At 48.0% G+C, this 24,223-nt stretch overlaps 1 protein-coding gene across 1 annotated transcript in view; it reads right to left on the bottom strand.

Annotated features, from left to right (window-relative positions):
* CAPN8 (calpain 8) overlaps window positions 1-24,223 on the bottom strand; it is a gene marked incomplete at its 3' end in the record, with an annotated part of 73,213 nt that overhangs the window by 15,114 nt on the left and 33,876 nt on the right. The window contains exons 3-12 of the mRNA XM_008070064.2: window positions 18,471-18,589; window positions 17,804-17,937; window positions 16,401-16,569; window positions 15,294-15,377; window positions 13,365-13,450; window positions 10,707-10,781; window positions 9,725-9,885; window positions 6,751-6,926; window positions 3,266-3,277; window positions 373-584 (exon numbers count right to left, since the gene is read on the bottom strand). Coding sequence (XP_008068255.1) covers window positions 373-584; window positions 3,266-3,277; window positions 6,751-6,926; window positions 9,725-9,885; window positions 10,707-10,781; window positions 13,365-13,450; window positions 15,294-15,377; window positions 16,401-16,569; window positions 17,804-17,937; window positions 18,471-18,589 — 1,228 coding nt within the window. The remainder of the gene's footprint in view (window positions 1-372; window positions 585-3,265; window positions 3,278-6,750; window positions 6,927-9,724; window positions 9,886-10,706; window positions 10,782-13,364; window positions 13,451-15,293; window positions 15,378-16,400; window positions 16,570-17,803; window positions 17,938-18,470; window positions 18,590-24,223) is intronic.

Genomic DNA, 24,223 nt, shown 5'->3' with positions numbered 1-24,223 from the left:
TGTGTGTCTGCCTGGATAAGCGGGAGAAGTGGATGCTCTCATCTGGGTCCCATTTTCTGGGTCTCATATGCCCCTCCTGGATGGGTGGGAGCCGTCTCACCAGGCTGCTGCTGGTGCACTTTCTCTCTAGCCTTGACCATTTTTTTAAAAGAAAACTCCCCCAGTGTCCCATAGAGCAAACAGGAGGAGGCAGGAGAGGGACACCCAGTGAAGGGCCCATGGGACCTGAAGTATCTTACAGACTTCTTCAGGGACTATGAACTGGGAGCAGGGATGAGTCCTACTGTCCTACAGGGCTCTGTATCCACATCTGGCCATTTTCCTCCATGGACACTCAGACAACCATTCCCACACAGAGGGAAGGAGACGCACAGGGCCCTGGCCTTCTTCTCCGAGAATACTCTCAAGCAGAATTCGCCATCTTTGAAGGGCTCGAAGGTGGAGGGCACTACCAGGTACTCCCCGGGGGGCAGCCGGGCGCGGCTAGAGACCTCCCGCAGGTTGACGTAGGTGCTGGTGCGAGCTGAGGGTTGATGGCCCAGGAAGAAGTCCCGGCCCAGGTGCATATCCATGTGACTCTCCAGCTGCACAAAACAATGGGCAGAGTCAACTTCTCATTAAATCCTGGAAGATGAGAGCTGAAGAGTTCAGCTTTATGGTACTGATTTAGGGATCACTGATTTTTTACCACTGCTCTAAGCAGCAGGAGGCCTTAGAGTCTGTCGCAAATTCACTGTGTATCAATCATCAAGTGTAATTTGAGCACATTCTAGGTGACACACCCTGTTGGAGGTATTGACCTTGACTATGCGAACTTGACCTCTGGTCTCCCCAGGTAAGCAAAGGGTTGAACAGCAGGGTCTCTAGTGTGTGCCCAGCTTCTCTCTGGATATTCCTCCTCATGAATCCAACAGAATCTTTAATACTGCATCTGTCCCTCGGGGTGTGGTATTGACCTTCCCAGTGCAGGCCTGAGACTGGAGAAGTGAGCTTAAACCCTGGTCCTCAAACAAAAGCTGTCAGAAAAGCCTGCTCACCTTTGACTTCCTGGAAAAATTGCTCTACAAGGTGACCGAGGTGGTCAGACTGGGAGCCCCGGGAGGCAGCTCTGAAGAAGGTAGACAGACAGACTGACCGCAGCCAGGCCTGGTCTGGGGTCCCCTCGCCTCCTCAGAGCCTCAGCTCTCCTAGGAGAAGAGATGAAGCTCCTCATGACCCACCTATTTGTTGGGGGAAGAGGGAGGCTGTTGGTGCATGAGACAGGCTAATTAGTGACTGCAGAGTGCTTCCAAAACACAGGTGGCAACATTATTATTGCTGTAATTAAGGCTCCTCGTAGCACTGTGTCTTTATGATCTGTCTTCATCAAGATGCCTGTGACAGAGGCCAGGTGCTGATAGACTGCAAGGGCTGTGATGTCGGCATGACCTGGAGCTGGAATGCCCACCCTGGAGTGGACAATGTCCATTCATAGTCACCAGACTCTCCTCGGATCTGCTGAGCAAGGAAGGAAGCAGGGCCACCTGCCCCCACCACTCTGCATGAGTCCCCAGGCAGCCCCCACTGACTTGGCCACTAGCGCAGCTACAGCACTTGGCATCTCCTTACACTCTGGGCAGAAGAATATTGGGGCATGGTTAGCAAGGCCATGGCCAAGGCCTAAGTGTCACAGCTAAAGGTCATTCTTGTCATCCCAGATGATAGCAAGGGGAGGATATGGAGACAGTGCTCTACAGAATTGAAGTGGACAGCAAACTCTAATTTGACTTGGGTTGGGCAAGGAGCAAACTGAGTTCCAGCAAGAATCCAGAGGTGAATCAGGTCAGAGAAATCCTATTTAAGAGGCCAGAGTGGATTGGGGGACACTGAGGGAAGAGCTGGTTTCTTCTGTCCTACCAAGGTTTCCTCTGTCCTACCAAAGAACCTTAAACAGGCAGGCGCCACAAAGTCCCTGGCCCTCACATATGCCCTTGACATGGCTCAGCTGGAGAGACAGGATGGGGTTAGGCAGGTTTAACTGAAAGTGGTCCTCAAAATGTGGGTGCAGGATCAGCATAATAACCCTGGGTAGCTGGGTGCGGTGGCTCAAGTCTGTAATCTCAACACTTTCGGAGGCCAAGGCAAGAGGATTGCCTGAGCCCAGAGGTTGGAGACCAGCCTGGGCAACTTGGCGAGACCTCGTCTCCACAATAAATAAATAAAAAATAAACCGGGCGTGGTGGCGCATGCCTGTAGTTTCAACTACTTGGAAGGCTGAGGTGGAAGGATCGCCGGAGCCCAGCGGGTCGAGGCTGCAGTGGCTGTGAGCGTGCCACTGTACTTCAGCCTGGATGACAGAGTGAGACTCCAACTCAAAAACAAAAACAAAAACAAAAGAGCCCTGGGTAACTTGTTAGAAACACAAATTCTCAGGCCCTACCCCAGGCCCACAGAATCAGAAACTCCAGAAGCAGGACCCAGCCCTTTACGCTTTAACAAGCCCTCCGAGGGATTCTGAGGCATGTCCAAGTTTGACATCTCTTGGCCTGAAGGCCCACTGGCACTTGAAGAGCACAGGACCCACGGTGACACACTGAGGGCATTGTGAGGTGCTGCTGCAGGAAGTTCCACTGTGTGTGCATGCGACCTCTCGCTCACACGAATGGAGCATTGCTGATGGGAACCACCACCACCTGGGCTTAGCTTTGGTTTTCATTACTTCATAGTAGGAAGAGGTGTTGGCTCTAAACCATCCACACTCCCTTATCTGTTCCCTCAATTATCAGTAACTGCATTTGTGAGCCAAGGGCAGGGTAGGACAGTAGTCTGCAGTCTTGGAACAAGGCATAGACTGAAGTCTATGGGTTTGGGCCTTGTTGGCACATACTACATGGCGGGCCAAGCTCGATAATGGGGAGAGCTGGGATAAGGCTGCAACAGAGTAGATACACCTTCACATAATTAGTGCACCTGACCCTAGTTGGGGGGGGGGGAAGCTTATTTAGAACATGTGTTCTCAATCTTGGCTGCACATTGGAATCACCTTATTTGGACCACCAGGCACACAAGGGGGAAAGGGTCACCAATGCTCCTTCCATGGGAGCCTGACAGATGGGACTTGGGATGCTCTTCAGCAACTCTCAGGGCTACCATATGGTCTGGTTCATGACTGGTTCATGTGAGAGTCTGTGGGAGAACCGGCTTCCATCACAGGGGTCAGCTCATCCCCGAAGGCAGCCAAGTTATTTCTCACCCAAAGAAGGAATCTCTATCAGTGTTCACGTACCTCCTTGGGAACCTACAGGGCAGAAGAAAAGAGTGGGTTACCTGAGAGCTCCAAGGTCCTTCTTTTTCCTTTGATCCATCCCCATATCTTGCAGACTGTGCAATCCTGGGCCACCGGTGAGGAAGCTCTTGCTTAAGTGAGAAACTAGTCAGAATCTCTGTAACTAGTAAGCCATTGATGAATGCTAAAGCTAACTGTAGACTACTGAGCCCTAGAAATCGGGAGCGGAAAGAAGGTTCGGCTTTTTTACTTCATTTTCTAATTGTGGAATCTACCAGGATACCAAATTCTTCAGGAGTAATAACCTTGGGGTTTAAATGAAAGTCAGCATCTTTAGAGTCCTACAGACCTGGCCTCCCAAATCAAGGGTGTGGCTCTCACCCACTAGGAGCCATAATTTATCCTGTCCTTTGGCTGTGGTGAGTGGTCCAAGAACAGGCTCCTGACCCAAGCTGAGTGCATCAGAGACTTTTCTAGGAATTCTTTTTTTTTTTTCTTTTTGTAGAGATGGGGTCTTGCTTTATTGCCCAGGCTGGTCTCAATCTCCTGGCCTCAAGCAGTCCTCATATCTTGGCCTACCAAAGTGCTGGGATTACAGGTGTGACCACCATGTCTGGTCTTCTCTAGGATTTCTGAATTGGAACTAAGAGAAGGGGCTCTTTTCTTCATGCTAGTGATACTAGGTAGTGAAAGCATCTAAACCAGCAAAATGGTATAACACCAGAGAAGAGATATGGAGAGAAAGAATCCTGGTAGTATCTAAGACCCTTGTCCCAAGCATCCCCCCTTCTTTTCTTGGTTTGGTTACATAAGCTGGTAAAGTCTTTTCACTGGCCTTGCTTGATTATGTATTATTATTTGCAGCCGGAAGTGTTGACTTCCATAAGAGAACAGCTCTCATATCCAGACTGGGAGCCCTCCTGTGCCAGGTCACCTGGGTCAGGCTAGAGAAGAGGATTCAAGCCCCCAATTTGTCCTTTTCCTGCCTTTGTCCCTGCCATGTAGGTTCTTTTGACCAGAAGAGCAAGGCAGGCATTGTTTGTGGCCCGGGTCTGTGGCAATTGCCTACAACCCTGAAAAACAAAAACAGTAGGGAAAAATTGGCTCAGCTGCCATCCTTGATTTCAGAGCCCCCACTAGTCGTTGGCAGCAGAGGTAGAACAGTCTAGGGTCTCCGTCACGCCTCTGATTCTCAGTGTAAAACTAAAATTGCCCATGCAGGAGCCCTGGCTGTCTGAGAAAGCAGAGGTCTCATAGGGTTCCCTCTCTTGGCTTGTGGCCTAACGGCCTTTGCCCACCCTCCCGGGGGACTTTCCTAACCACGCTGGCCATCTTTCCTCTAGTAACTTGACCACCACCGCTGCCACCAATATGCTCTGAATTCACCCTGCCAAGAGTCACTGGCAGGAACTGAGCCAGGCAGACGGGGCCTCTCGGTGGCACAAATCCAGAGCAGCGAGGTAGGAGAGCAGGCCTTACCCACTGCCCACTGGTCCACCTTTGAAATGTAGGCTCCTGAACACAAACGACAGGCTAGCCTGGCAGGAGCCTGTTGTCACCACAGGAAGATAAAGGAGAGAGGAGGCTAGAAGCTAAGGGCTCTTTAGCCTTCAGGGGATCCTGGCTGCTTCTCAATTGGCGGCAGGCTTTCAACCTCAAACCAGACTCCAGTTTCAGTCAGTTAAAGAGAGGAGAGAGATAACAGGGTAAGAATATAGTACTCTACAACCCATGTACCCTCTCTCTGCAACCCCAGCCACTCCCTGCAACCCCATAGATCCCTGACCACAAGAAGGACCATGGATTACATACACTGGAATCTTTTATAAGCAGCTGGGCTATGATGACTGGAAAACTGATATATATTTATATATTACTTATCAGAGCCAACGCCATGCCATACAAAGCTGTTTTGGTCCCTTCAAAAAAATGCTTTGCTGGTCTGGTTACATGAGGTAGGCCTGATGGATGAAGAACTAGTGGCCGTGGCCCCTGAGAAGCCCACCCTGCAGCCATGCCCACCTACTATCTGCTCTCTGAAACTTCACTTACTTTCAAGCTGTCGAGAAGTACCCTTCTGGCTGGAATGTTCTCCCTTCCCCTCCTTTGAAATCCAGTTCATATCTCAAAGGCCCTGATCAAAAGTCTCCTCCTCCTTGAAGCTGAGGCGACACCAGCCCCGCGTGTTGGTCCCATCACAGCAGATCTGACCTTCCCCGTAGTCAGTGTGTGTGTTTCTGATTGCCATACCCGACTGTAAGCTCTCTGAAGACACTAACCATGTGATATTCCTCTGTGTCCTCAGCTTTCAACCCAATAGCAGCACTTAGTAGATGCTCACTAAAGTTTGTTGAATCACCACACATATACTAAGTGCCTTCCCAGGTTTATATCTCTGCAAGCAGAGTCTGGTTTAGCACTACTTGCATTCTAGATGAACTGGAAGAGCTTAACTGGAGTAGAACTGGAACTTATTTATTCACAATTATTTTCTCCTGCCATCAAGTAACAATTATTTTCCAACTTCTATTCTTCCAATATAAAAACACACATACACACACACATAAAATGCCAAAGCCCTAAGTCCCGAAGCATGAAAAATAAAGGGACGAGGATGGGAGATATGAGCTTGAACTTGACAGTTGTGCTTTTCCTTACTGGTTTCTTATTAAAACACTTCCCTTTTATATATTAATTTATACTGAGATGTTGGACCTCTAGTCAGCTCTTGCTCTTCCTGATTAGAATTGTATTTTTTTCAAGAAATTCATTTTTAACAAAATCATATAAAAATAACCACCATGAATTCCTCTGGAATTTGTTGTAAGGAGTCTTTGCCAGTATAAAAAAGTGGATTCCAACTTGTTCCTACCTAAACTTGTCAAGACCCAAAAGTCTGGCTTTCACATATCTATCTTCTGACACACTGAGCCAGAAACTGTAGCCTGAGACCAGAGTCAGCTATGGCACCCAGTCCAGGGACACCAGAACAGAAAGTGACCACGTGGCTTCTATCACCCCAGTCCGTGCCCTGTATGTTCCAACAAGCATCTCAAGGCTTCCCAGGGTGAAAGAAAGGGCATATTTGTCTTAGGCTCCCTTATACAGCCTCTCTCCCCCATTCAGTGATGCCCCTCATCCTCCTAGTGTCACCTCAAGTGCCTTATGCCTCCGTGTTCTTGGCTCCTCTTCCCTGAGAAACCAGCAATTGGAAAATAGTCTAATAGGCACATTTATACCGAGCCCCCAGTGACAGGCAAAGTTTAATGAAGTGCACAGCAGAGACTTAAGCTATAGGAATGAATCTTTAGTTGTAGAAATCAGGCCTCAGGAAGGATATTTAAAAGAAAGATATTTAAAAGAGCAAGGACAATGCTTGATTAGAAATATTCAAGCACTAGGAAAGACGTGTTCCAATTGCTGGTCAAAATATGCAGACCAAAGCCATCAAATGTACAATGAAGGACAAACTCAGCTCCCAGTACCTGATAGATGGCATAGCCGATGCTGAGCATGCCCTGTCCTATCCTCTTCTGTCGCCTGCGGTTTTTCTGCATTAGACCCAGCAGGACCGTACAGCAGGGTTCACCGATGCCCTCCTCCTGGTCCTCATCCGCCTCATCCAAGTGAATTTTGAACTGGGGATTGGTCCAGTACGTGGCTGGAAGTCACCCAGGTGATGGTGGTTCCCCACATGGGGGTGTGAGGAGATGGGGAAGGAGACCATGAAAGGAAAGAACCTTGGTCATTCCCAGGAAAGCATATCTCTGTCCAAACTGTACCAGGTGAGCAGGCCTCACTAAATGTTCTTTACAAGGGGTCAGGTACCTCCCACTATCTCCCTACTCCACCAGCAGACACATTCCATAGCATTGGGAACCCTTGGGTTTGTCCACTCGATTAGCCCAGAGCCCAGGTGTGCTTAACCGGGAATATTCAGAACAATATATTCCCAGGGCCACACTGTGCTGCACCGGGAAGTAACCTCCAAGTCCTCCTGGGGAAATAGTTAATATCTCCTTGTTCTCAGCTCCTGGCCTGTGAAGACAAACCCACCTCCTGAAGGAAGGGGAGCCTCTAGGTATAAACATGTCTCTGGGATGGATGAGGACAAAGCCCCAGAAGAGACTAGCAACCAAGGAGGCCTCTGCCTGGCAGAATATGAAGATGACGGCCTTCGCCATCTGATTGGCATATGCTCTTCCTCCAAGACGTCCCCCTCTTCAGAGCTTAGCCTGAAGCAGCCCTGAGAACTAATCCTCTGCCCGTCACCCCAGAGGCCTCACACGATGGCTTCGGTGTTACAGCCCACTGATGAGACACACTCCCTTCAAGAGAAAGTCATTTAATAATGCATGAGAAATCACAATTGGCAATTAAGAAACATTCCTTCCATACTACCTATGGACATTTAAAAAGTCGACTTCATTTCAAAGATGACTATTTAAAAATCTCTCAGAATAGGGACTACCCAAGCCAAGGCACAGAGAGGTCAAAAGAATCATTTAAGGACACACAGCAAGTCTATGACAGAGTCCAGAAGCAGAGCATAATCAAAGAAGACGGGCCTGACGGGTGTCTCCACACTAGGGCCTCAGCAATTTCAATAATGATGTGCCCTGGGAGAAGAAGGAAGTGGGAGGGTGAGGTTTTCTTCCTACATCCTTTCAAGTGTCCAAATTGATAAAATAACAAGGCATTCACAGGTGACCAAGAGCCATTGATTATCATTTTTTCTTAACAGTAAAATTACTTATTTAATTCCACCTTCCCAGAATCTCCACTTCCAGATTTTTTATTTAGAGCACAAATGTATGGGTTTTAAAGCCAAATATCTACAGATTTCAGAGGAGACAGAGCGAATTCTGTAATCTTCTGTATTTACATCATTACCAAAGGGCAGGAACAATCTATCCCTTTCTGACAGTTAGTTGGTGGCACAGATAGGATTGTGATTTGGTGCATACAGATACTTTGGGCACCCCCTACTGTTCCAAGCTCCAAAAATGATCCGTGCATACTTTCTATGCATTTTCTAAGACCTTGCTAATTCTGTGAGCATGTTATAATTTCTCCCAAATGTAACATTATTGCAATCCATACATTTTTTTGTTTACTCTTTAACCATACCGGAGGAAGAGAATGGGCCATAAAAATAATATATCCCATTTGTATATTGCTGCACAGTTTACAAAGTGCTTCCCTCGACACTCGGTATTACAATGCTCACTGGGCCCTACAGAGGTTGGAAGGTGGGAATTATTACCCCATTTTGAGGATTAGGAAACTGATGCTCAGAAACTGGAAATGCGCACCCACCTCACCTTCACCCCTCCCTCCCCTGCCCCCCCCACCACTGGGTCTCACAGATGTTAAACTAAGTAACAGAAGGAGAATACAGATGCCCTTCCTTCCTCTCCGCTCAGCATTCTGGTCACAGCTGCCAGAACTGGGAGCACTGGCTTGGATGGGGGGAGTGAAAGAGGAGAGACCTTGTCAAGACCCCAGCACCGAGGTGAGATTTCATTACAAAGCTGCTTCCATGGCACTGAGCACAGCCCTGCAGTGAGAGTGAGCTCTATCTTGAGATGAAAGCCACCAACCCTGCCCCATGCGCTTACAGTCTATGTCAATCAACACATCGACAGCAAACCAGGCAGGGAGCGTGGGGATTGGGGAAGTGAGAAGTGGAGAGTGCGGATTTGCTTTTCTTCATTTCTCCTTAGAGATGTGGGGCTGTTTTTCCAAGTTTCTTCATCAGGTGCTGCCTCAGCTGATAGATCCTAGGAGGAGTCTACACATGAGTAGTTAGTGGTCTCTTGTGAGCTGGGAAGGCTTCCCGCCTTTCATAAGATAAGGACCCAGGGTTAGTGCGGAGGCAAAGGGTGTGCACCAGACTATCCCCACCAAGGATGGAGTCCCGAAGACTCCTGTGGGAGCGGAGTGGCCGCATGCATGCTCTGTGTGTGGCCATCCACGGCCCACGCTGCGTTCGTCTGACTCAGGCACAAACACAAAGCAAGACAGCAGCTCTGATGGATGCTATCTGTTGAAACAACAGATGTTGTTGCCCAGGTTCCCCTAGCGCACCATTACCCACTGTCCCAGAGCTCAGTGGGATGGGATCAGCAAGCTGGGTCTAGAGGAGATGGCAGAAGCCCAAGAGAAGAACTGGAGGCCTTAGCGTAGGGTGCCAAGAATAGGGTTAGTAGGAAGGAGCACATCCTTTGAGGCAGGGGACAGCGGGTGAAGCAGGTACCATTAGAACGCTTAGAAGCTGAGATCAGGCCTCAGGTGACAACTGCAGAGCCACTTGCCTACCCTGAGAGAAGCAGGGCCTCCCGGGAGTACCCAGGAGCCAAAGTCTAAAGGAATCACCCAAAGATTAACACATAAAGTCACCCAGCTCAGGGAGGACAAGCTGCAGGGAAGCTGGGCCCAGACGGCCCTTCACCTCACCTGGGTAGTTCTGGCAGCCTCCAGCAGTGGAGCCCCGAGTCCAGCGGCCGTTGAACAGGACCAAGTTCCATTTGTGCACTTCCTCACTGCTCAGAGAGTCCGGGGACAGGTTGCAGATCTCCAGCCTAGAGAATTGCCTTAAGAAATCTGAAAATGACATCCTGGGGGCAGAGGAAGCAGAGGACTGTTGGTCAAGAGAGCTGGGCTGCAAAGGTGACTAACAGCATACCTCCTGAGCACAGGAAAGAGAACCATCAGAGGTCCTAGAGCCCAGGCTAGCCTAATCTTCTCTTCTCTTTTCTTTTCTTTCTTTCTTTTCTTTTCTTTTAGTTGGAGTCTCACTCTGTAACCCAGACTGGAGTGCAGTGGCACATTCAGCCACTGATACGAATCTGCAGAGGCAACTGTCTACATTCCTCGCTGCCGTTCTTGGTTCTTATAGGGAGCCTCCCTCACGAATCTTACCAGCCAGGCAAAGAGTCTGAATTATAAACTGGAATAGACTTCAGGAGGTCATCTGAAGAAAGCCTCTGCCTCTAGGCAGGGTTAAATCTAAGCTCACAATAGGCTCGTTTCTGTGTAATTCCGAGTGCTGTCCAGCTAAGCTGTCCCATATTCAAGGGGGATCCTTATTATCTTTCTTTGCTCACTAGCGAAAGAAGTTATCCTATATTGATGGTAAGCTAAATCTTAGCTTACAGAGATAGAAGTGGTGTTCTCAGTTCATTGGAAAGATAATAGAACTAAGAAAGGCTGATAGCTAAGCTATGGTAAGGGCCCAGATATCTAGGTTTCAGTGCTTTAGACATTCTGGTATAGGAGTAGATTTATACTAGGACACAAAAGGGAGAGGAGAATGGATGCTGCATGGCTGGGAAGCATGTCGCATTCCTGGAAGACCTAGCGACTGGCTGTGCCCACGTCAGAACTGGAAATGTACCCATAACCAAGGGGCCAACTCTCCAGCAGAAAGCCTTCTCACCAGAACTCTCCATCCTCAGCTTTCTTGTCCAGCTCTTTCTTCTGCCTGGGATCCATGTCATTCCACTCCGGTGCACTGGGGGGGGGAGGGAGGGGACACAAAGCAAAGGTGGTTTTTCTGGGGGATTCTGCGGCAAACCGTTTACTCAGCGAAACTTCCCACTAAGGGCCAGCAGTGGAATACCAAAAAGACAGCAGGTAGGCAGGAAGGCAGGGTGGCGGACAATGGGGTAAGAGGCACACAGTCTAGGGAGGAGACGCAGGCCAGGGACACAGACTCCATGGGCACTAGCGGGGTGGCCCTGGACATGTGGCAGGAACATTATAGCCTAACACTAAGTTTCGCTCTCTAGACAAGTTTTACATTTCTCATGAAGACTCCCAGGTCTCTGATGGCAGGAATGGGGACGTTCAGGAAAGAACAAGTAAGAACTCCTGTCACTAGAAAGGCATGCTCTCTGGTATCAATTGGTAAGCTGTCATTCTGGTGTATGCATCAGTCTGGGGTGAGTGTAGGTCAGACTGGCTCTGGGTGCATAGACATAGTCCACTTCCTGAGCCTGCAAGAATGACCAGCAGACGCATGGCAATTTCCCTGAAGTAATGTCACCCTGTGAGGCCTCCTGCTGGTGGCCTTTCTGGGGCAATATCCATGTACTTTGTTCAAATGCCATCTCCAGCTACCTGACCTTTACAAAATTACATTTTCCTGAAATACGTATGCAGTGTCTAAATAACTGAGCTGCATCAAGAGCCACCTTTAAAAAAAAAAATCCCTTCCCTGAGTCCTTTCAGCAAAACCTAAACACTCCCCTCCCTAGCATAAGAGCTGGGACACACCCCAGCTCAATCTCTCCCTCAAAGCTGGCCTCTAATAGACCTTGGGGATCAGAAGAAGAGTTTCCAGGACCTCTTTAATTCACTGAATCTCACAATGTTCTAGTTATAAACTAAGATTAGGGCACAAGTTGGAACATTCTAGAGCTGACCTATTCTCTCCTGATTGCTTTCTTATTCTAACTTTTAAAAAAAGTAAAATCTAGCTAACACTGGGCTGAGTTTGATGTGCTGCCTCAGAGATTCAGTGCTGTCTTTCTGCAATATCAGATATGTATATATATATATATATATAAACATCCCAGGCCACGACTTCAGCTGGTAAGTCCCCAGGCCTTGACAATGGTCACCACCTCCCACCTGTTAAAGACGGTGTAGCTCAAGGAAAGGAGACAAAGTCACACAAGCCTTTTTGGCAGCTTGGTAAATGACTGTTGGTGAGAATGGCCCAAACTCATAGTTTAGGTTTTATGTGGCCACGTCATCCTTTTAGAGCAGTGGGCAGAATCGAGGGGTTAGGCTTTGCTCAATCCTTTTTTTTTTTTTTTTGAGTCAAGATCTCACTCTGTCACCCGGGCTGGCGTGCAGTGGCATGATCACAGTTCACCCAAGCCTCAAATTCCTGGGCTCAAGTAATCCTCCCACCTCAACCTCCCAAGTAGCTGGGACTACAGGTATATGCCACCATACCTAGCTTTTTTTTTTTTTTCTTTTCTTTCTTTCTTTCTTTTTTTTTTTTTTTAGTAGAGATGAGGTCTTGTTATGCTGCCTAGGCTGGTCTCAAACTCCGGGGTTCGAGTGATCCTCCCACCTCAGTCTCCCAAAGTGCTGGGATTATAGGCATGAGCCACAGTGCCCAGCCTGAGTTTTGCTCAATCTTAGGCAGTGGAATGAGAAGTGTTTGCTTCCCATCCGTGGCCCTGGGGACAAGTATTTCCTCCTAGGAATAAGGAAACTACTGCAGCTCTGAGCAATAATGAGCAGTATTAACAATGCTTGGATAAAATGTGGCGAAGTCCCCTTCAAAACCCTGGTGGCATCACAGAGCATGAACAGAATGAACTGGGAGGGGGGAATTATTACAATCATTCCCATTTCTGTCAGCTCTTCATCAATGAGACTGGAGAATTTCATTTCCTTCCCCAGTGCCAACCTATCTTCATGCCAGCTGTGCTAATGGACCAAAACCACCCCATGCTTGACCCACTCTCCCATACCACGCAGACTTGAGTTCAAGACACAGCTGTCCCGGGACATCGCTACCTCTGACCTACTTGCCCTCACCCATGGAGAGCCCTGCCTGAGAAGAATCTCTCTCCAGCCAAGATCAATTCACGCCCTGAGGGGGGAGCGAGCACCACTTCCCTCATCACTGCCTGCCATCCTGGGGCTCCTGGATCAAACTCCATTTTCTCAGCATCGGCATTTCCTCTTGGTGCTGAGGAGTTTGGCCTTTGTCAGAGTGGCCAGTGTTTGTGGAGTGGAAAGAATCAGGCTGTGAGTGATCGATTTGACCTTTGGACCACCACGGTGTGGTAGGTAGAAAACACAAAAATCCTTCAGCACGAAAGCAAAATTCGACGGAGCTGCCAAACTTTCAAATGCCAAGGCAGAAAGCCAGAGTCAAAGACTGCAGCCCAGTGGTTTTTATTTTGCTTTTCCCAGCCTGGAACCACTTAACACTCTTTTCTGAACAGGCCGTGTGGTTTGTGGGCAGTACGTGCTGCTGAACTCACTGTGACATCGGTCTCACTATTCTGTGCTTTACGTGACACCCTTTTGCAGAGGAGGCAAGTCTTGGGGAGGAAAGAGAAGAACTTACCCATCACTCCAGGCTCCTGACCACTCCACTTCACCCCATGGATTCCTGAGTCTGATCAGCTTCTCTGCACGCCCACAGAAATTCACCTGCAAGGTCCACACACACAAAAGCAGCTGAATTACCAGCTTGCACACACACCTGCACCTGAGAGGATTTGCATTACAGTTCTTAAATGTCCATAAAGGACCACACTTTTATTTTCTTATAATGTACATTTTTAGGCTTTGGCCAAGGACTCTATTTTTCACAACTTGTTCCAATAAATGAAAAGTGAGTCTTGCACAGAAACAGGTTTATGTGTGCTTTAACTTGGATTTAGATTTATGGTTGACTAAGATTGACTCAGGTCTTAATATATGAGACCTAATGATAATAAATGCCAAATAACAATAGGATGGCAGTTAACATTTATTTAGCATGTACTATGGAGTAGGTGCTGTGCTAAGCACTTCAAATGTGTTATTGTTTCATTTAAACCTCATGACAATCCCAAGTGCTGGGTACTATTATTATGTTCATTTCACAGCTCAAAAATCTGAGATTTAAGCCAGGCACAGTGGCTCATGCCTATAATCCCAGCATTTCAGGAGGCCAAGGTGGGAGGATGGCTTGAGCTTAGAAGTTTAAGACCAGCCTGGACAACATAGCAAGATCACTGTCTCTACAAAAAATAAAAAATTAGCTGGGTGTGGTAATGCATGACTGTAGTCCCAGCTATTCGGGAGGCTGAGGCAGGAGGATCCCTTGAACCCAGGATTTCAAGGTTACAATGAACTATGATCACACCACTGCATTCCAGCCTGGGTGACACAGTAAGACGTTGTCTCTAAGCTAAAAATTAAAATTAAAAATATGAGACTTTGAGAAGTTAGTTATCCAAGATTACCTGGTTAGTAAGCAGGATGGGATCCCAGGCAAGTCTTTCTCCAAAGCCCATACTCATAAATCCATGCATACCATCTTTTCCTACTATTTATTGAATGCTCAAGTATGAACCCCCATGTATCCCTGCACAAATGCTTGCATTCACATTCTCACACAAAAATTGTGTGTAGACCATTGGGTCTTTATGTTTTAATTTTCTTTGTATTCTCCATCGTGCTCTAGCCCAATTTATACACATATGTTCAATTCATATTTATGAAATTGACTTGATTAAAGAGCATGTTCATGAAATATAGACACAGGTCATGGGCATCTATGCCATTTTAATAAATAACAAGGGCTAGGACATCCTCTGCATTTCCCTTTTTGCCTTGGCCATTGGGAAACCTAAAGCGAAAGTAATTGATCAGTTGTAGCACTGTCTTTAGCCTAGATTGATGCATTTTTTCAGTTGTATGGCTTTATTGTATCTATTCTTTTCATTGTAAACTACCTCAAGTCTTTTTTGGAAGTAGATAGAACATAGGAAATAAAAATAATGAAAATTATAGCCCATGCATTCTCCTTGAACTAGAGAGTGAGAAATACCTGCACGCTTTACCATTATCACACCCTACACTGGAAGTCAGAATAGGCACAACTGCCCTTTCTTTCCCTTTTGGGATCCTCTGGGTCTCTACCATTTTACCTACACAAACATACTTTTTGGAATATGTCTGGAATTTAACTGACAATCTCCACAACTTTCCTGGCCACACCTTAGACTGCCTGCATGTAGTTAGAACCCATAGATCTAAAGCTCCAAGAGGTTGAGTTGTCCATTTCTGAATGGGTAAGACTCAGCAGGGCCTTTCCAGTGAGCAAGCACAAGTGTGGTATCAGGGACTCTGCGTAGGCAAAGAGAGACTGTGTTCCAGTGGGGCTGGGGGGCGCCAAAGCCAATTCTGAACCTCTTAGGAGAGGTCATCCCTCTCTCTCAGGATGCACAGGGTTTATGAGTATTTCATTACATTTTACCCTCGCCCTCCTCCTGCCAGATTTTACCTCTTCAGCTCCAGTGATAGAGTACGCATGACTCTTAACCAGCTTCTGGCGGGTGATGGCTTCTACTTCGGCTGCACTGGAGATCTGGGTCGAGGAGAAAGTCCACTCAGTGTGGCTGACCCCGACCTCTTTGGAGCTGGCCTACAATGCTGTCCAAGGGCACACTACCTAGCCATGGGGTCCCCAGTGCAGTACGGGGCACACACATGGCAATGAGCCTCAGGTAAGTAGAGCCATCTCCACTCAACCCTCTTTAATCATCAGTTTCAGGCAGGTGCTATGCGGCTGCCAAGCCTGGAAGAACCAGCGTTCAAAACGCCACCAAGAAACTGGGAAGCCATTCATTCTCCAAGAGCGACCTCAGGCTGCCTGAAGACTAATTTTACACGATGACAGCTCTGAGCAAATCCTGGTCCTCTGGTACTCTCCCTGAGTAGCTTCCCTCCATCCCCTTCCTTCCTGTCTCCCCAGCACTCCCTCACCTGTGCCCCAGATTGCCTCCCTACCAAAAACACATATCTTCTGCCGCAGTTTTTAGAGAGAAGAGAAAGAAAGAACATTCTTACTTTGTCATTCACAGTGACAAAGGCAAGAGCAAGAAAGGAAAGCAGAGCAGCCAGAAAGCAGTGGTGACAGGACTGCAGGACCGGTGGCTTTCAGCCTCTGGTCCACACAGCCACCTTGGAACTCCATACAGCCAATCCTCCAGTCAGGCATGATCCCTGGTTTCATAATCTCTTGCCTTTTCAAGGAGCTCAAGATCCACCAAGCGTTGTCAATCATCATATTTGTATTTCAAAATTTCAAAATTACTTAGCAAAAAGGAGGTAGCTACGGTAGGGCCTAGGACCCAGGAATCAACACTATGTTCTTAGGGCATTTCCAGCAATTCTAAAGGGGCTGTAACAATTGGGGGGGGATCGGGGCTCCTCCAATGTGATGAACCCCAGTTTCTAACTAGATCTTAACCAGTTCCTATGTGCTGCAGACCAATATGTCACCAGAATCTGCTCTGGGCCAAAGCCTTCCTGGGCCTCTTTTCTCCTGTCCAGTCCCTTCCCTACCACACATAGGGAGAAGGGGAAAAAAAGAAGCCATCTGGCTCACATCGATGGAGCAGCCCAGCAGTGACCCCGCACGGAGGGCCTTCTGGATGATCTGATACAGGTTGGCTGGTGGTTTCTTCAGGTCAAAAAACTCAGAGATTCCACCTGTGAAATCCTCAAATCCCTCTACCGTGGACCCTCCAGTGAGAGCCTCATAACAACCATTGAGCCTGTTGGAAAAGAAAGAACACATGTACCATCTTACAGCCATTAGCAACCCCAGCAAGGGGATCCCAGGAGTTGGGGACAGGGACAGTGCTGGGACATATCGTGGAGTGGAAGGTTAAAAGGGGCCCTTTGCCAATTTTGTCTATGGGCCAGAAAGGTGCACTGGCCACGGTGTCACACGGCCAGCTCAGTACTTTACTAGGATCTGACTTGAGCCGACCTCTCTGCAAGAGACCTACTCCTTTACAGAGCCAAGGACAACCCTTCCAGAGCTGACCCCAGATACTTGGGTTTCTGGGGCTGAGAGGCAAAAGTAGGGTTGAGGGGAACCCCCCCTCAAGGCTGAGAGGCATCTGCTGAGACTTGCTGTGGGAATAAGACTAGAAAGGAACTGGGGTTGCCGTAAACAAAACGAATTCAAAGAACCCAAAAGAAGTCTTTGAACATCAAATACCTGTGAGAAGGAGAATGACTTTCAAGGAAAGGGTAGACACATGGTTGAGTTTGGTATCTGAGTACATTTTTTTTATTATTCCTCATCATTCTTCATATTGCCCTAGGAAATTACTTTGGGGTTTGAAAGAGGAAAAATCTCAGGCCTCGAGGGGCAGTAATACAATTTGGATTTTGTCCCCTCCAAATCTTTTGTTGAAATGTGATCTCCAATGTTGGAGGTGGGGTCTGGTGAGAGGTGTTTGGGTCAGGGGGCAGATCCTTCATGAATGGCTTGGTGCCTTCTCTAGTGGTGAGTTCTCCCTCTACTTTCACATGAAAACTGGTTGTTTAAAAGAGACTGGCACCTCCTTCTCCTTCTGCTTCCACTCTAGCCATGAGACACGCCTGCTCCCCTTGCCTCCCACCATGATTAGAAGCTTCCTGAGGCCTCACCAGAAGCCCAGCAGATGCCGGCGCCATGAGGTGAGCCAGAATAAACCACTTTCCTTTATAAATCACCCAGCCTCGGGTGTTTCTTTATAACAAGGCAAAACAGACTAATACAGGCAGGGAGCTTGCCCTTGTGTATATTCACACAAGATAGAGCTGAGAAGTTAAATTCTCAGCCCAAATTTCTGTTGCTCTTAGTTACTAAGGGATGCTCTCTCTCTGGCCCATGGGTGTACAGGTGCTAGAAAAGACTTGATCATGAGTTTGGGGTGGGGAGGCAGGCATGAAAAGGGGCAGGTGAGAGCTTCAGGGAGGCTCTGGCTTCTCCTAGCTCCTAACCACCCCACTTACTTGGCGTAGGCTTTCTCTAGCAGTGCACTCCAGAATTCATTGCCTTGCTCAGAATGTAGGAAGAGCAGCTGTCCGTTCTTGGTGGGCAGCCTGTCATCGATGACCACCTCCACCCACTCTCCGTACTGCCAGAACTAGGGGAGGGGGAAAAACACTGCTAGCATGAACAAGCAGATGTGCAGAGGACGTCTCTTCAGTGGCCCACACGTGGGGACTCTACCATCCATGCTTGAGTCTAGGACCTTTCTTGGACTCCAGGCTCCATAAGAGCAGGATCTGTGTCTCACTTATCTGTATGCATAGGAGATCCCAGATGGACCAGGAAACACCTAGTCCAGTGTCTGAGTCTGTGGATAAGAGAACTTGCCCAGCAGCATCCCATGGCCACAGTGGGTGATTCAGACCCACATATCCTACCCCTCAGTCCCAAGTGCTTTCCTCAAGGCCATATGGCCTGGGGGAGATGTGAAGAGGATGGACATGTGGGTGACTGGATGGACACATTAAAGCAGAGGTTTCAGATTTAAGTGAGCATCAGAATTACCTGGAGCAGTTGTTAAACCATAGGCTCCTGGGCCCCAATCCCAGAGTCTCTGACTCAGTCGACCTGGGGTGGGACCTAAGAGTATGGAAAGTAATGACAAAAGCCACGAGCAAGGCACAATACCTGAAAATGAAAGATTCCTGCGTAGTTCTTCTGGAAGTTCTGGTCCCTAGGGACCACCCGGTAAAGCAGCTTTTCATTCAAGGTCAGGGAAGCAATGGCTGCCAGAAGCCAACAGTCACCTGCATGGTGTCGTGGGGACACAGACCAGTCAGGCCAGGTCTGCAGGATCCCTGCTTTCCCTGACCGTCCCGGTTTCATTCAACCCTGAGTCCACGTCACCCTACTCCCTTTCAAGTCAGGAGGCAGATTCTATACCTCCTGGGTCTGAAGGGCACCTGCAGCCATCAGCTCCAGATGCCCACTGGGGGTGGAGATCCCCACTTCTCCCTGTCGCCCCCCTGCCCCACTTGCTCACCACGTCCCACTTCCTAGACATTCAACCAGTGGAGTGGAAAATGGAACGAAAGGGGAAAAAGAGACAAAATAGTCCCTTTTGTCCCTTATTAGCAACTCTGTTACATTTGGTTGGGTAATATTGAAGCTATTTAGTCAATCCACTAAATGTGGGTTGTGTGTGTATGTGTGTGTGTGTGTGTGTGTGTGTGTGTTCCTTGCCTACCTAGTGACCTTGAAAAACAGAGAGCTGGCTCTGCAGGGTCTGTTTAGAACATCGCCCTTTTATGTTTCTGAGTTCACCACAAGAGCCTTGATGCTCCCTTGAGATATTGATTAGCCTTGAATCATCATAATTTGAGGCTGAAGAAACAAAAGTCAAGAGAGGTTAAAAATCTTGGGGCTTGGTGGGGGTCACATTGGACATTCAAGTAAATGCAGAAGAAAACAGAAAACCCTTTTCTGTGCAAGTGGGGACCTCTCAGACTGATGTCACAGGGTGGCACTTCCTGGGAAGGCATTATTGTCTCTCAAGGTGTCAACTTCAAAAGGTTAAACACAGGCCCCAGGCACCACTTGCCTCCCTGAACACCCTACAGTGGCTCTGTCATCTTGGAGTGATGCCACTTAGCTCACATCCACTGAGATGCTTACTCCACAGCATCCTCTGAGTTCTCGGTGGCCTTCTCATCATGTGAACGGGTATTTCATCTTACTGGCCTGGTACTGCCTCTTGCCACCTTTACTGCAGATCCATAGCTCTAGGAGTCCAGGGTTTGGTGAGCACATCTCTGTTTCCCCTATTCATTCCGTTCAAATGGCTCCAAAACCCTGCCTGTGTCTCTCAGCCTTCATCTTTTCCATATAAAAGATCTGAATCTTTTCAATGTACCTTCAGATGGAAGACCCTTCCACCTTTTAGAGACCAGTTGAGGACCTCGTCTAACTCTATGTTTTCTTTTAACATCGTAGCCAAAGCTGCATACATATTCCAGGTGTGAACACACTGTGGTTTTCTCAGACTCAGGTTGCCCAGAGCAAGCAGTTAGTAAACTGTGATCCAGGAACCCACATCTGAGGATCCATCATCACTAAGAACCGCTCCATCACCAGGCCATTCTAAAAAGTCCTGGTCTAGTGCCTGGATCTTTCTCAACAAAGATGTTCGTGATTGGCCTCAAATTAATTCCCACCCCCCCCACACACACACATTGACTTTTTTTTAAACTTTTGTTTGTTTGTTTGTTTGTTGCAGTGACAGGGTCTTGCTATGTTGCCTAGGCTGGACTCAAACTCCTAGCCTCAAGAAATTCTCCTGCCTTGGCCTCCCAACATGTGGAGATTACGGGTATGAGCCACCTTTTGAAAGGCAAACTGTTTCCTGCCTGGCTCTCTCCCCAGGCTCCACTTCACTGACAAATTCCACCCTCCTGCTGGCGTCAGAGCTCTTACTGATGCTAGACCTGGTAGCTGAGGGAGCAGAGTCGATGTGGTGGGCAGGCATGGATTATGTTGCTTCTCGTCAAAGAAGCCTTGAACAGTGCAGTATCTAAAAGGCAACTTCCAGAGAGTGAACACAATAAAAGCTTCCTCCTCCCACTCAGCTCTTCTCTGGCCCGTTTGCTTCCTATGAACCCCTGTGATCACATCATTCCTCTGCTCGAAATCCTGCAACTGTCCTCCATTGCTTATGATCAAAATAAAAACTCCTAGCAGGGCATCAAGAGCCTTCACAACATGATGCCAGCCTGCTTCTCTGGTCTTTTACCCATTTCACTCCCACTATGAATCTAATCTCCCAATCAAACCTAGATATGCATAATCATGCCCAGGTCTTTTTCACTGCCATAGCTTTTTCATTTGTTCTCTCTGCTTGCAAAGTCCTTGCTGCAACTTCACCAGCTGAATCATATCCCTCCTCCAAGAAGCCACCCACTCTCCAGTCAGAAGTCACCTCTTTATATGTGTGTCATAAAGACCTTGTTTGGGCTTCTTTTGCACCACTTGTCAAAGCTGCCCCGAAGCACAGTTACCACCCAGCCTGGACTCCATTCATGTATGCTTCAGTTCTTTGGTGCAGCGTTCCTTTTTTTTTTTTTTGAGACAGAGCCTTGCTGTGTTGCCCAGGTGGCTGGAGTGCAGTGCAGTGGCATGATGACACAATCAGAACTCACTGCAGTCTCCAACTTCTGGCTCACATAATCCTTCTGCCTCAGTCTCCTGGGTAGCTGGGACGACAGGGGCATCACCATACCCAACTAGTTTTAATTTATTTTTCTGCTGAGATAGGGAGTCTTGCTATGTTTCTCAGGAGGTCTCAAACTCCTGACTCTAAGGTGAAGTTTTTCTTGACCCTACGCCTGGCCTGCCTCACTAACCCCATGTCCTCCCTCCTTAGAACATGTTCCCAGGCTGCTTGGTTGCATCTGTTCCTCTCTGATCTCTTCCTGCAGAGCTGATGTGGATTCCCTCATCATGGCATCCCCAGCAGGTGGCTAACACGTAAAAGGGGCTCAGTGAATGTTTGATGAATAAACACAAAGCAGCAGCTGGTGACCAAACGAATCCATGGATCATCTTCTGTTCCTCTGCAAACCTCCAGCAGCACTGTGCGTATATTTGCCCTTGTATCTCCCGTCTGTGGGGCAGTGGAGTCCAACAGGGATGTGTACAGAACCTGACAGATTCCACTTCCCCCAGCATCGCACAGAGGGAGATCAACAAGGTAGGAGGCACAGTCCCCTGGGGAGGAGACGGGGTGACTGCTCTGCAATGTCTCTGAAGCAAGTGGCTTTTCTTGAAGAGATCAGAGCAGTCGCTGGGCCCCCATTTCTGGGTGTGGCCCCGGCTTCCTTCTGATGTGAACCTTCTTGCCCCCAGACTGAGCAGATTCCAATGCCCCACCCCCCAGAACACTCCCTAGATATTACAATTCGAGACATGGCAACAAAATGTCCCTCTGTTGCTGACATCAAACAAGGCTGCCCAGCTGGAGCAGAGCTTAATTTTCTCTTCATCTGCCTCCTTCCCAACATTTCCCAGGGTCCAGGCGGCTCTTGAAGCAAGCACAGAGGCTCCGAGGAGATGCGGTAGGTGGATAGACTGTTGGATCCTTGCCCGTCACTGTATCAAGTGTGAACGGATTGTCAGGACAGGGACAGGTTTTCGGGTTTTCGAAGGAATGTAACCAAATGTGTATGTTCGGCTTCAAAGAGTCCTCTTGGGAGGATGGACATTTACTCTGTTGTTCTAAACATTTCAGAAACTTGTTTTGGGGACCTGCCTTGAAGCTTATGGCACATTCTTGGGAGTTTTCTTGTGAGAAGATAGCTTTGATCTTTGAGCATAGTTTTAATTTCCAAAAGCAATCAAGAGGATTTGGGATCCAAGTTAGGTAGTGAATGAGATAGATTTAAAAAGAAAAAAGTTGGGAAATATCTTGATGGATAAGCCCCTCCCTTCAGCCACCTTCCATCTAGGACTGGCCATGGGCTAGAGTGTTTACCCATGAGCTTCAAGCAGAGGTCCACCCAGTGGGAATTGGGGGGAAGGCTTTTGATTTCTGATGTTATGAGGCAGATGCGACTGGGAGAGTTGTTTTTGTTTTTTTTTTCCATTGCCTGTCCCCCTTCTTTCCACCTGAAAAGTCCACATCTTGCCTGGAGCTGCAGAGCTATCTTGTAATTCCAAGGCCACATGCGCAGTATGGAAGTCAACACGTAGCCGGGCTCGGTGGCTCAACCTGTAATCCCGCGCCTTTGGGAGGCTGAGGTGAGTGGATTGCCTGAGCCTGCGGGTTTGGGACCCGCCTGGGCAACTTGGCGAGACCTCATCTCTACAATAAATCAAAAATTAGCCGGGCGTGGTAGCGTGCGCCTGTAGTTCCAGCTACTTGAAAGGCTGAGGCGGAAGGATCGCCGGAACCCAGCAGGGAGGCTGCCGTGGCCGGAGAGGCCACTGCATTCCAGTCTGGGTGACAGAGTGAGACGCCAACTCAAAAAAAAAAAAAAAGGAAGTCAACACACAAAGGGGAGTAGGGCAAAAGCAGAGTGCAAGTCTGGGTCTCCAAGGACGTTATTTATTCAAAGCTACACTAGCCCTGGGCTATCTACCTCCAGATTTCTTATAATGAAAGAAAAATTCACCCCCTATTTGTTTATGCCACGACAGTTGGTTTTATGCTTCTTGCGGTCAGGTGTTTTCCTAACTGATGTAATAAAGATGACTACAGAATGATTTGGTATGCCCCCATTAACTGATCCTGGAAAAAAAAAATCCACAAAGGGATTCCCAAAAAATGTTGGGAAAAGGAACAGTTGAAATGCTACATTGTCCCATGCACTGGGTCGAATATGTTCTAGGGAGACTGGAAGACCCAGATGGGAATGCCTGTGTCTGGTCCCCAAGGAGTGCTCAAGCACATGGTGCTATAGAATGGTGTGCGGCCCTCCTCCAGTAAAACGGGGAGAGGGTGCCTGGAAAATCCTAGGGCTGCCCCAAGCCCAATAAGCAAGTATGTACTTTAAGAATAGGAAGGGGAAAGGCAGGAGACACCCTTATGGAAATTGGAACTGGCAACCAATTCCTAATCAAAACCCCAAGTGCCCATGCCATGAGAGATAAAATAGACAAGTGGGACCTTATCAAACTGCAAAGCTTCTGTAAAGTAAAAGAAACAATCAAGCTGGGCTCGGTGGCTCAGCCTGTAATCCCGCGCCTTTGGGAGGCTGAGGTGAGTGGATTGCCTGAGCCCGCGGGTTCGAGACCCGCCTGGGCAGTGAGACTTAATCTCTACAATAAATCAAAAAATCAGCCAGGCGTGGTAGCATGCGCCTGTAATTTCGGCTACTCGGAAGGCTGAGGCGGAAGGATCCCTGGAGCCCAGCAGGTCCAGGCTACGGTGGCCAGGAGCGGCCACTGCACTCCAGTCTGGGCGACAGAGTGAGACACCAACTCAAAAAAAAAGAAACAATCAAGAGAGAGAGGAGACAGCCTACAGAATGGGAAAAAATATTTGCTAACTGTATATCTGACAAAGTTCTAACATCCAGGATCTACAAGGAATTCAAATGTGCAGAAAGGAAAAAAACAAACAGCCCTTAAAAAGTGCCTAATTAAAAAGTGGGCAAAAGACATGAATAGACACATCTCAAAATAAGATATACAGGCAGCCAATAGACACATGAAAAAGTGCTCAACTTTACTAATCATCAAAGTGCAAATCAAAACCACATTGAGATACCACCTAAAGCTGGTAAGACTGGCCATCATTAATAAAGCAAGCAACAACAGATGCTGGCAAGGAGGCAGAGAAAAAGGAATGCTTCTACACTGCTGGTGGGAATGCAAACTAGTGCAACCTCTTTGGAAAACAGTGTGGCGATTTCTAAAAGAACTAGAAATTGACCTTCCATATGACC

The sequence above is a fragment of the Carlito syrichta genome, unplaced genomic scaffold, assembly GCF_000164805.1.
Source record: "Carlito syrichta isolate Samal-C Ts95f unplaced genomic scaffold, Tarsius_syrichta-2.0.1 Scaffold312843, whole genome shotgun sequence".
Taxonomy (NCBI): domain Eukaryota; kingdom Metazoa; phylum Chordata; class Mammalia; order Primates; family Tarsiidae; genus Carlito; species Carlito syrichta.
Note: the sequence above shows the minus strand (reverse complement) of the source record. Positions and strands in the feature narration are given on the sequence as shown.